This window comes from Podarcis gaigeae (genome assembly GCF_964106915.1).
Source record: "Podarcis gaigeae genome assembly, chromosome: 5".
Lineage (NCBI taxonomy): Eukaryota > Metazoa > Chordata > Lepidosauria > Squamata > Lacertidae > Podarcis > Podarcis gaigeae.
Window position 1 is genome coordinate 18,068,002 of NC_139681.1, and position 13,964 is coordinate 18,081,965.

General features: G+C 40.4%; 1 protein-coding gene across 1 annotated transcript in view; it reads left to right on the forward strand.

The window, feature by feature from the left end:
* The window catches only part of LRMDA (leucine rich melanocyte differentiation associated), a 741,312-nt gene that overhangs the window by 420,686 nt on the left and 306,662 nt on the right, over positions 1-13,964 (forward strand). Inside the window, 1 exon segment of the mRNA XM_083738575.1 lies at positions 7,090-7,216. Within this exon segment, the coding sequence (XP_083594701.1) occupies positions 7,090-7,216 (127 nt within the window).

The window sequence follows — 13,964 nt, forward strand, 5'->3', positions numbered from 1 at the left end:
AGATAGATAGATGGATGGATGGATGATGCCAATGTTATGTCTCTATTACTGACATCTAACCTTCCCCTGACCTGCTGCAGAACAAAACTTCTTGAATTGTCTGGACTCTGTGCCTAGCCAATTTTCTAAGGGCATTGTAGACTAGAAGAGAGGTTCACAGGCAGAGATAAATGAGTCTTTAAAGACCTTCCTGGGATATCTGTTTTTCCTCTCGCCAGAGCTCATTGCTTTCCTTCAACCACGATGGCAGATAATGACCTTTCCCACATCTACAAAGAATGGGTCAGTTTAATAACACCAGTCTCAGGAATTCTGAAGGGGGTTCAAAGTTATGTCTAAAAATGCAGATCCATCCACCTCCTGAGCCAAAATAAAACATTCTTCTTTTACATTGAATGCAAAATTTAGAAGCATTCTTTCTGATTAAGCAGTGGTCCCTTAACTAGCAATTTTATAAGCTGAAAGCAGTTGCAATATGTCATGCAATTTATAGATCCCTGTGCCTGCCATAAAGTGTTTTATGATGGCTGCATTCTGTGTTATTAGTAGCTGTCTCTTTCTGCAGCCATTGCCGTTTGATAATAGTCTTAAAACACCCAAAATTACTTACCTGCAAGCAACATTCTAGATAGTGTCTGTTGACAGTTTGAATAAGTTTAGTGCCCTTTTGTTGTACTTTACCTTCAAAACAAACTGATTGAACCATCAATAGCTCCTTGGAAGCTGACAGAGGCCTATCATCTGGTTTAACCCTCTGATAGCAGGTTATCTTTGGGAGTTAACCTCCTTGCATTGTTAACTTGAATGTTTTATGTACTATGCAACTTTAGGATACTGCTGTGATAACCTTAGTAACTAAGTCATACATCACAGTAAAGAGTTCTGGAGCGACAAATAACCCTGGATTAAATTTACAAGGCTTGAATTTATATTATAAGGGCACGTGTTCATTCTGGGGCTTTAGGTACCTTTTCCCTATATTTTCTAGTAAAGTGGGGTTGTGTTTAGACTGATACTCCATTTTCAAATATTGCTTATTTAAATTCTTTTTTAGTGCTGAAATATAATGTCATTCTTACATAGGTATAGTTATCCCCGGATATTGTCTATGGCTAAATTGGCCATGAGCCATTGTCTATGGCTAAATGCACTATAGAGGAGGGCTGCTGCTACTCCATTTGTATCCTATTTATGTATTCTGTTACTTGATTCTACATGGAAGACACATATATTGGGCTCATTCAGATGTCAAATTCCAACTTCATTAAATCATGGTTTACGAACATACGGAGCTACCTTACACTAAAGCACACCAATGATCCATCTAGCTCAGTATTGTCCCTGCATTGACTGACAGTGGCTCTCCAGGGTTTCAATGAGGGGACATTCTGAGCCCTACCTGGAGGAACTGAATTGAACCTCAGGGAATTGAAACTGAGACCTCATAGATGAAAAGCAGGTGCTGTATCACTGAAACAACTCTTCTTCAGAGGCTGGAACAAGGCCTGGTTGCTCTTCCTCTCCCCTCTCCTTCTTTTAGTGCTGTGCTTGCTCCCCAGTTTTTCAAATGTTTTATTCCCCTGCGAAAGAGGCTTCAATTTTTCTGCCCTCTTTGCAGGGCACTTTAAAATTTCATTGTAAATTTTGTGGGTATGGGTGTTGAGCTTACCTTATCGTAGTGAGGTGGCTGTGGGTGGTCCCTCCATTTTTATTTCTAGTGCTCATCGGCGGTGGTGGGGAGTCTCTGGCAATCTGGAGGCCCTAATTTGGCATTTAAGATATTTTCTCTAAAGCTACACCCAGCTCCCCACATCTGACATCCTATGTGAGGTGTGGAGCCGTTAAATACATGGCTACAGGAAGCATCAGGCGCCTCAACACTCACTCCTGATGGTTGAATGGCAAGCAGGGTGTGCTGTCACTACTGATTAACTCGAAAGTACAAAAAAAGTGAAAACACCAGCACCAATAAAACTAAAACAAGCGTAAGAGACATATATAGCAAGCCAGCCACTACCTCCAAACCCTTACAAACAAACAAGCAATCTGCCATCTTACAGTTGTAATAAAGTTACTGACTCACACTTGTGTGCATGAAAGGGTTTAGATCAGCCCTGAGCTCAAGTAAGCAGATTAGGAATGACTTCTGGAGGGCACCGTGTTGGCTATCCTTGGTCTACAACAGCCTTTCTCAACCTTGGGTTCCCAGATATTATTGAACTACCAGCTTCCATCATCCCTAACCTCTGGCCATGATGGCTAGGAATGATGGGAGTTGTAGTCCGTCAGCATCTGGGGACGCAAGGTTGAGAAATGCTGTTCTATAGCATATATGGTTCATCACAGAGTGCTTAATGGGGTGTGTGTGTGTCCGTCCATCTGTCCCTATTTCTCTCTGATGAAAGGAATCTGAGTGGCAAGGATTTAATCTGACTGTTCTTCAAAATGGCATCATTATTGTGATGTTTCAGCACTGATGACAGGGTAGCTTTTAATGCCTGCTGCAGATTGCCTTTTATAGTTCATCATCCTCTGCTATACAACATCTGCACTGCGAAGATGATGGGGGAAGGAAGATTTCTGTCATATGATCCATATGGCTCTCATCTCGCCCCCCCCTTCCCCAAGAGGGGGGAGCTGCATGTTCCCTTTCTTTGAGGAACTAATTCTAGAAACGTTAAACAGAAAGGGGTGTGCGGAAACCCCTTTCTGCCGAGACCATTTGGCTACAAATTTAGGCTTTCTTAGATGGAGGCTATACAAGACTGACGTTTAGGGCTTCAGTCCAAAGTTGGCAGGGAGATGAGACAGCACTGCTCGAGTCTGTTGTCATTTTTGTGGCCGCCTGCTTCTTGATGGCATCTTTCACTTGATCATGAAACATTTGCTGATTTTCTAATAGTGATGTTTTCTGCACCTGAATATTAATCTTTTTTCACCCTGCACTTAGATGGGTGTTTTTACTCCTCTTGAGCTTTGCTCTTGACATATTGTTTCCTTCTGTTCATGTCTTTCTTTGAAAGAGCCCCTTGTCCTCTGAGCTTTTCTGCCAGTAATACAAGATGGAAGTATTCTCTTCCAGTGAAAGATAAGGGCCGTCGGAGGCTCACAGGGGGTTGAAAGGGCAGCCAGGGAAGTTGGAGATGTGTTTGAGAATATTTCATTATCCCCAGACATCCAGCTACTCTTAACAAATTGTCTAGCTTTGGACATGTTATGCTTCCTAAAGAGGGATCTCATTTTTAGTACCATTACTCTTTCATAGAAGTGACTTGGTTGCAGGTTGTTGATGGATTTTAACACATAGCACTAAGCATATTCCATTTCGTTAAGATTTTACAAGCCTCAGACAAAGCAAGGTGTGGCCTTTGTCTCTCTTTTTTGTTTTGTCTTGTTGTTGAAAGAATAATTCATAAAAGCATGGCTAACCATCGCTTCTGCAACTGGTGGCAAACTAGTCTCAACTAGTCTGCCCCTTTAAAAAAAAAAAAGAAGAAGGAAAGGGATTTTATTACCTTTCCAGACAACTTATTCCATTGAGTTCAGTCATATAAATGGCAGTCCTTTATATTTCGAACCTGAACATTTTCCGTATAATTTGGACATGTGAGGTTGCCCCTTCGACAAGCCACAGGGCCTCAGTCTGATTACTAAAATGATGGTCTATATAAACTTGGCATTTGTGGGAAATATTATTAATCACCTTTCTGTTTCCTGCCAGGAAAGGATCTGGCGCTTCCTCTCTCCGTCTCCACTAAGTCTGTTTCATATCTGGGTGACTGGCTGTAAATAGCAAGTACTTGAGATGAGTTGATATTATCACCTTCCTGGGATTTTTTTTTTTTTTCAAACTTTGATTCATGCCATGCTGTGCCATGCTCTGTCAGCTTTTTGTGAATAAAGCTGTGTGGGTGGGTGGCTGGCTAGCCAAGCTCCAGCTTTTTTGCCAAAATGTTAGAGGAAGCTGGAGGGGAAAAAAAGCAATTTTGAATCTACTGTGTTCCCTATGACGAGGCAGTTATTTTCTCTCATCTTATGAACCTTAACTTTGATTCGGTTGTGCCTCACATAAAAACCTAGGATGTTTGAACCTCCGCTGAAAACTGTTGCCACTCTTTTCGCCTTTCCTGAGATATTCTTCAAATGTTTTGCCCAAACTTTGGCTTCTGTCATCCTGCAAACTGCTTTACATCATGAGCACCCTTCTCTGGTGCAGGGAATTTTGCTGTGCTATAACTCCTTTGTTTTCCTGAGACTGAGCCTCTAGATTCTTTGCTCAAAAATGAATGGGAACCCTACCCTGCCAGGAGAATATTTCCGTTAGTCATGGTTCAAAATGTGAGAAGCTGTCTGTGACGGACAGCAGAGCCAGACTGGAAATTCTACCAGAGTGCTGGAGCCTCTCTCTGATTGGCTACCTAGACAGCCAGCCAGAGCGGGGGGCGGAGTCAGAACTTTGGGAGGGAAAATAAAAAGAGCAGTTTCTGAGGGAGAGAGTTAGATAGGGTTTGATTTGAGGGTTTGAGGTTTCAGTTTGAGAGATGAAATGAGAGATGGGGATTATGGTAGGATTTGACTGAGGGGTGAACTGGTTCTGATTTCAGTTGAACTACTGATGGTCTCCTTCTAGGCAGGAGGGGAGAGTTCTGGGTAAAGATGACTCCCAAACAGTAAAAAGGGTTGAGGTGATCCTCTGGGTCTGTTATGCTATTTGGAAATACCTCAGGAGTGGGATTGCTAAGAGAGAGGGTAACTGACGAAAAGTGCCCCTCGCTCTTGAACCAAAGTATTAAGCTGTGAAGGAAGCTGTGCTGTGTCAAAAGTATTTAACTGTAACACCTGTCACAACTAAGTAAAGGACTGAGAGTGAAGTAACAGAAAACCAACTTAAGCATTTTAACACCTATTCTATAAACCTGAACATCTCCCTGAAGTGTACCAACTGATTTTTAGCAACTGAAGTTTTAAGAAAAGCTGTGCATATATTACTGTGTTTAAGCCCGTGGCATCTTTATATTTAGTTTAAGTAATAAGTCAGCTTCTACCTGAAAGAATGCATTTCCTGACCCAACTTTGTTTCACAAGCTGCTTCTTTTTGTAAATAAAGCTTTTTGTTGTTTGATCAACTCCTGCCTGAGACTTTAAATCACTAACTTTTCTCTCACACAAGATAGCTTGTGGTAAATTGTAGAAATTTGTTTAATGGGCATGCCGTGAGGTGGGTCCACTATATTTAATTGGGAAGAATGGCTAGCGGGGTGAAACACCGCTAGGGTTGCTTTTTATCTTGTACCAAATCTCAATGAAAAAATGATCTAGGAGCTAGCTAAGAAGAAGATGACGAAGAAGAAGAAGGAGAAGAAGTGATATTGTACCCATTTAAATTAATATCATATCCTCCTTTGGAGTAATATGCATGCAAAAATTTGTCATGCATGAATAAAAATGCATAGGATATTCTAGTATGTTAAGTCAGACAAACAGAGCAACAGAAAGCAAACATTTTTTTAAAAATAGAATTGTACGTTTTAAAGGAACAAGCACCATCCAGCCACCTACAGATCAGCACATGTTCACACACACATGCAGGTGTATACACACATCACCCAGGCTTATGCACTGTAGAAAAAGCAGATTCACCATGGACCCAATGATGCATTTTAGCTCCCAGTCACACTTGTCAATAGGTAGGATCTGTTTCACCCTTCTTTTTTTGAGGAGCTTCACATGATGACATGATTGGTTACAGCAATGGTAGAAAAAGATTTGGGTCATAGTTGAACAAATATGGGTGGGCATCCATGTTAGGGTTTATTCTGTGGCTGTGATGGTATTTTTTTAAAAAAAATCACTGTACCACCTTTGCATCAGTGCAGTGTTGACCAGCAGGTACATTCTGAGAACTGAGCTGAATATTTCAGGCTTTCCCCCAAATTAGTGAGGAGGAAGCCTTGACAGCACATTGTGACCAGTTGCAAAGCTCTTTGCCAGTTAAGTAACTTGCATTTGTTCCACAGTGGGAGCAGGATTTTGTCTGTTTTCACTTTTTCATTTTCCTAAACTAAAGAACTTGCTTATCTTGCTTGTTCAAAAGTGGCTGTATTTTGAAATAATTCCCCTTGAGTATGGTTGACCAAAACTGGGTACAGCATTTTCATTGTGGCCCCACTGCTGCCTTATATAAGCCTATCAGTATTAACCAATACCAGCTAAGTGTTCTTCAGGTAACACAGCATGTTGGTAGCTCATAACTATTGACACTGCTCCAACATTACTCTGAACATGCATAGAGAGGGAATGCCCATTGTCCCTGCCCCCTATATGCATTTAACATGTCTGAAAGAGCCTTGGTACATGAAAAATGAAAATAGGTTCCATACATGCAAGATTCAGAGTCCCGAAATAAGGTACAGGCTGCAGACTCAAACCTTTTCTATTGTTTTGCTAGAGTTTGAATACTGGTATGAATCACAAAAGGCAGAGTTAAGGGCATAACTGTAGAAAATAGCTGATATGTTGGAGAAATAGTTCTTGCAGCTGTAAGGTTATTTTATGTCCTTTGAATTGAGACTATTGTGTCATAGGAGGAGAAGCTCAGTTCAATACACATTCAAAACTGAATCTATCAAAGTCACAATTTCTGAACCAATATACAAACTGAAACACAGCGATCCTCCAAAATTTGCACTTGTCTGAATTTTGTGATGCTGTTCTCCAGCCAAAAACACTGTTTACAAAAATGCATCTGGTAGAGGAAAGGGTGCATAAACATGCAGATATTAGTGAAAATAACATTTGAATTAATTATATTAGGGGAAATTGCTTGCAAAAATGGGTACGTTATTCAAAACATTACAGAAAATTGTGTTTATTAGGAGAAATTCATACTAAAATGCTGATGAATTTCCATTAGGATTTGGTTATTATTGGTATTGTTATTTTGCAAATTGCTGCAAAATATGAAGAGCTGAATTTAAGAATGGGAAAATGAGAAACAGTGAGAAATGAAATGGGCATATCCTTCCATTCCTAGTCATAGGTCAATGGAAATTCTTAACCTAAAGGGTTGTTTGTTTGTTTTTAAAACAGGTATTTTGTTCTGCACAAATTAACCAACTTGAAGTTTCTGGATTCTCGGAAAGTCGGCAGAAGTGAACGTGAGGAAGCCATTTTGAGGGGTGCTTTTATGAAAGTGGTGAAGCCTGTGGATGCAAAGGTAAGTGACTGAATGAAGGCTGTAGGAATGTTTATGGATCTTAATATTTTGGATCTAGAATCTTACTGCTGAAGCCATTTTTTTAGTAATAGTCAGCTCTACCCTTTTTGCGGAACATACTCCTGGATGTCAGGTAACTGATATTAGGTGGCAGTCAAAACATGAACATTTCTTAACTTTGCTTTTTAAGCCTTGTCATTGCACTTGTGAGAGAGTGTCCTGCTTAGTAACTTAAAGAATTGAAGCATGTCAGCAAGCATTTGGTATGTTACATGGAGAGACAATTTTTGTGACATATGTACTGTGGCATTTGTTCTGTACAGCAATGAAGGCCTCCATTTTATTCTCTTTTGTTTGTGTTTATCTTATTGTGCTTGGTGACCTTTAATTTATTAACCTTTAATCTATGAAGTAATTTGACAGAGTGGTCTTATTCACTGGGAAAGTCTCCTGTATAAACAAATGTGATACTTAAGGATGGATGCAGAGAGGTGTGGGTTGAATTTTGCTCATACAGTGGAGCTTTCCCTCCTCATCCTTCCATATCCCTCATTTCCATTATTGGGAGCTGAGAATGCAACAGGAGATAGCAATGTGGGAGGAGGCACCATGGACCAGTGGAATTGCCTTTCTCATCAAATAGGGCACTTTTGGATCCATCTCTCTGTGTTATAGGCTGTGTACACATCACCAGCTTAAGGTGCAATGTGGCTCTTATTTTTCCAAATTTGGATTGGTTCTGGGAAAACCACATCAAAATGAAGTATTTCATAAGAAACAACAGGATAGTTATGGATTGCAGCTAAGTTCATCTGTACCCTGCTTCCCAAACCAGTGGTGGGAATCCTGGATTTCTGCTTGTGCAGAAGATAACCTTGGGGAGAAGACCCCAAGTTGAATTATATTGTGAGGAGCTGATGGTGGAGAAAGAATCACTCAATTGGGGATTTTAGAGTCAAGCTTTCTGCATCAGTGGCTTTCAAACTGGGCAAAGTGAGTGTTGTTTACTCTGAAAAAACAACACCACACATTTTCCATGTACATCAGTGCATTACCACACAATCTGCATAGATCGGTATTTTTGCTCTGGAATTATTAGCTATCTAAAACTCACTCATGGGTTTCATCCAGCAACTTCTTACATACTAGTTTATTTTATAATATATGTGGCAAAAAAAATATTGCAGATATCCAATTATCCTAAAGAGCAATATAGCTGCTACAGAAGTAAACTACATTTGGGGGCATAGAAGTGTAGCTAGATACATTTGTTATCGGCTGTATGTTTGCACTAGAAAACAAATTAATTCAGAGCTGTTCGTTTTATAACTATTAAAGTTTTAACAGTTCTTATTTGGAGATTGGTTTGACACATTGTTTACTAGAGCCTTTAGCTATTTCAACTCTTACAATGCAATCTGTAATATATGAAAGAATTTACTTTGAAGCTCTTATGAAAGGCTTCCTCCTTTGCTAAATCCTGTAAAATGCAACAGTTGAACACATAAAAAACCTTATGTTTATTCTGTCATCTGTTTGTAATCGTTCTCATACTATATTACTCTCTATAAATATCTCTGTATTTTACTTTAATGCTGCTGATAGTTATATTATTTGAAATAGACATGTGTCTTGGCCCAATAAAAAAAAATTCAGAAATGTGCTATAATTCTGGCTATAATTCTGCATTGTTCAGTTATCTATCCATTATCTTAACCAAGGTGTTTCAATTCACGAAGATAGTATCACGTCTTGATGCTTTGTTCTAGTAATTCAGTTCCATGTCCCAAGCTGTATAATTTTTGAATTAGTTATCCGCTAAATCTTATTCTAAAACATATACTTATTTCCCCAATCCCTTTAGTGCAAGGTACAAATTTAACATTGAGATAGGCCTTTCTAAAATTGCTTGCTACAGAATTACTAGGTCTTACCTAGCATAATATATTCCCTTCTGTAAACATTTAGGATGTCATGAGCAAATGCTTCTTGGTGTGCAGTAGAATTATTATTATTATACTTTATTATATGTTACCCATATATTGGTTTATCCTAAGGAACAGTAGAGGGGATTGGAATCCATGCAAATGAATTTGGTGTACAACATCTGTATGTACAAACGCTCAGGCATACATTTTAAACTCTTTACACCGTGAAGTTTTAATTGTGCAAACACTCACTGAAAAGGTGGCTTTGGGGAAGCATGAGCAATATTAAGACTTATAATCTGCTATAGGTCATGTGCCCTACAAGTATTTGATGCTATACCAAAGTTTCCATATCAAAGTCTGCTTTAACCAAGGTATCTTCTGTCCCTGGTGTATGAGCCCCATGTGATCCAAATATCACCATCTGGGCAGCTCAACACAGCATCACTTGACTCTGTCTGCTTCTCTACCAGCCCATGCTTGTAATCTGCTCAGCACCATAGCTAAAGACAGTCCTTTTTTTCTAGAAAACAGGTCCCGGAACTGTGTTCCGGCACATTCCACCAGAAAAAAGCTCGGATAAGAGAGGAAGAGAGGGGTCAGTGGATGGGATTCTGGCGCACAGTTCACGCTCTCAACCTCCATAGCACCCGCCCTCCCTCAGCCTCTGTTCTTGGCCACTGCCCATTCCTGAGCTTACAAGAGCTTCTGTCACTGGCTGAGTGCCTTGAACAGAAAGCGCTGGTGGGACTTTGGCACAAGCATAAAGTGCCACCATCCCACTGTCCTCATTGACAGGCACAGCCCTAACCCAGCCCAACATAATGCTCCCGCCTGCCTACAGAACCATTGGTCAATGGCGACACCACTCACTACCTCAGAGGTGGGGCCTTTGGTCAGGTAACCAACTCAGGTAACCCTTGATGATAGAGATTGCCAGAAGAAATAATGGAGTAACATGAAGTGGGGGGTTTTTTTTCTAGAAAAAGATGCTTTATAAATGAACAACTGCTGCCACACAATGCATGGAATCTCCTGTTCATAATACCATTGTGTGTGTACCTGCTCTGTGCCTTCATGTGATGGTAAAATGACTGGGGTTTATGCACATTGCTAATTGAATTCACATTAACCACAGCATATATAAATCTCTCTGTATGTATGTATGCATGTATGTACATATTTTAAACACACCAATGAGGGGTGATGCACACTACAGTCACCAAAGGGAAAGGAATGTTGTTGAAAATATTAGCTGATATGACATGGAATTACTTTCCTTTGAATTGTGCTACTCCCATCAGACCTTTTTTTCTTCTAGAGAGAAATCTAAATGTGAGGTTAACTTTCTTCCATAATGATAAACTGGAAATAAACAGCTTATTCAGCAGAAGGAAACAATGGACGATAGGGTGGGGGTGGGTGGGGGAGAAAGTTCCATGGGAATTGCTTTCATCTCATGCTTGACATAAAAATCTTTAGAGAGCTAGTTACCCTTCTGAAAACAACACATGAAATGAGACTCAAGGCAGGATATTTTCATCCAGCTAGCTTATGTTTACTCAAATGCACAAGGAGCTAGCAATCACCAATCTTCGTGAAATCATAAATATTTAATTTTGTCTAACTCCCTGCCTTCCTCTAGTTTTTTTTTTATATTTTTCTTAACAGAATGCTGCTTTCTTCTGCTTTGCTTCATTTCATCTTTTGTTGCTTAAAGTCTGTTTGTGATGGGACTGTCGTTACAGGGAAGATACAGTCATTCATTAGAAAACAGCTTAACATTGCGACGCTCTGTTCTGTCTCGCCATGTAAAGCGATCTGAACTTCATTACCCAGTGATGTTTATATTTAGAGATGTCAAAATATTGAATGTAGTCTCATGCTTGATTTTTTTTGAAATAAAAATCTTGTAAGCCTGGCTGGGCAAGGGGCATCGTGCCAGACAAGGAAGCTTCATTTAATGACCAAACCATGACCTCATTTTGCTGGCGTAAGTGTAGATCAAAGTGGAAGATGCCTGTCCAGTGCAAAGCATGTTGCTGGGCCTGACAGCTCTTCACATCAAAATGACAGCTCAAGAATACGACAGCCAAAATTGCTTAATTATGTCCCAGCCTTGTAATTATTCATCCCTACTCCTGCAAAGAGCACAGTTGTCATTTCTTTGACATAATTATTTAGAGCTGTGCCCTTATTCTGTTCAAAGCTTGTACAGTAATACCGGAAGGACTTGGATGTTCAGCTGCAGGGTGGGCGTGGAGACAGAGAACAGAGAGAGCATCTATTTTGTGTATTTTACTGCGGAGTTCTCAAAAGAGGTAAAGCATGGGCTGAGCACCCGTGTACAAAAAGCTTCAATAAAATATTGGATTTTCCTCTTGTATACTGAAGGCAAAGGGGCTTTACATGTTCCGGAGAATTATGAATTTATCAAATCACTATTAACGTGATTATATTTCTCCCATGAGAGAAGAACTGCAGCTTAGTACTAGAGCACATGGGAAATTCTCCAGCTCTGGTGCAGTCCCTGGCAACTCCAGCTGAGAGAGATTCTTGTTCAAAACTCTAGAGAGCTGCCAGTCAGTGCAGACATTAGTGATCTAGATAGACCACTGTTCTGACTCAGTATTAAGCAGGTTTCCATGAGTAATAGTACTCTGTTCCTTCCACTCAAAGGGTTAAAGCATGCATTCATATAAAATAGGGCCCCAGGCATACGTAATGTCCTCTGGATTGCATTCTGTGTTTATAGTAGTATAACTACTAGCCAGACTGGTGACTGGGAGCAGCCGCCAATACCATATAACACCGGTCTTGAAAGACCTACATTGGCTCCCAGTACGTTTCCAAGCACAAAGTGTTGCTGTTGACCTTTAAAGCCCTAAACGGCCTCGGTCCAGTATATCTGAAGGAGCGTCTCCACCCCTATTGTTCTACCCGGACACTGAGGTCCAGCACCGAGGGCCTTCTGGCAGTTCCCTCACTGCAAGTAGCCAAGTTACAAGGAACCATGCAGAGGGCCTTCTCGGGGGTGGTGCCCTCCCTGTGGAACGCCCTCCCATCAGATGTCAAAGAGAAAAACTACCAGACTTTTAGAAGACATCTGAAGGCAGCCCTGTTTAGGGAAGCTTTTAATGTTTGATGTATCACAGTATTTTAATATTTTTTTGGAAGCCGCCCAGAGTGGCTAGGGAAGCCCAGCCAGATAGGCGGGGTATAAATAATAAATTGTTGTTGTTGTTGTTGTTGTTGTTGTTGTAGTAGTAACACTGCTACTATAGAGAAGCTCTTCTAATGTGGAAACTAATACAACTGTGGCCTGTTCTCATACCCTCATGTCAGGGGCAAAGCACTTCAGAACTGCTGGTGGTAGCTCCCATGATGGAATGCTCCATCCTCTCACAGACAATAAGGTTCCTATGCATTGCTATACATGTGCTAGCATAGCTGAGAGATGACTGACCTTGTATGCTTCCTCCCTCCCACTGCCGTCTAGTTTTCTGTGTGCAAGAAGTTTGGAAGCGGGAAAGAGTATTCCATCATGTGATGAAATCACACTACTGCACCACCAACATATTTGGAGGTGAAATTTGCTTCCATAAAGGAAGCAAATGAATGCAAATGAACAGGGGGGGAAATGAGGGGTTGAGAGAAGAGGAATAAATACATAAATAATTGTGGTTATGTTCAACTCTCCTTCTCCTCAATGTACCCCTGCTGATAGCATACATGATTCTGAGCATCAGAATTGCCTCCATCATTGTCATGTGGCAAGCACTGACTGTACCATGAGGACAAGCAAGATTGGCTATTCAAGGATGACTTGTGTATGGGCTTTGACTTGTAGGGGTGGGGAGTTCGTTAAGTAGACTGTTGAGACCCCCAGCAATTGTAAAGTTTTCAAGTCTGCTGTGTAAGATAGGGGGGATTCTAGAACTACTCCTCTAGAAATTAAGTCTCTGCCTTAGTACACATGCACATTTGCATTTATGCTTGCTCTTGGGCACCATTTCGTATGTTTCACCTGCTGAGGTATATTTTGAACTCTTGATAACCTATTGGGTTATTATTATTAACAATAATTATACTCTTGGATTTTAAATGAATGAAGGGTATAGGCAAACTGAAACAGAAAAAGGACTTGCAATGTCAGGTGTTAAGATTTCTCAAATGTTTCCTTATGTTACAGACACTATTACATTATTACCGGTATGTCATGCAGGTAACTCACAACTTATACACATTTAGCTTGTGTGCATTCAGCAATGCGCTTGGCAAATTTAAATAGATAGATGATGATAGATATAGATAGATAGATAGATGATAGATAGATAGATAGATAGATAGATAGATGATATAGATAGATAGATGATAGATAGATGACAGATAGATAGATAGATAGATAGATAGATAGATAGATAGATAGATGGGGTGGGCGTTTGGGGGCGGGCGGAACTTTGCCAATCCCACCAGCCATTGAACCCAATATATTTTGACTGTACTCGATTTTGGCTCAAAGCACTATCCCTGAAACGTAAGCTCCCATAAGTTGAGAGTCGCCTATATTATTAATATTTTGAGCTGCGTTTAAAATTCATGCACAAGGCACTGTTCCAATGGATACAGTGGAGGCAAAATGATAGACTTCTGTTCTGTGATTGCATCCTTGTTGATTCAGTGAGTGTGTTAAAATTTCCACTTGTGCAATTGGGCTTCCTTGTCTTATTACATAACGTAAAAGTGAGGGCATTCCAAAGCGGGCGGGCCTCACTTGTGGTTTAGGGAAACCCACAAGAAAGTCGAAACTAGTGTAGAAA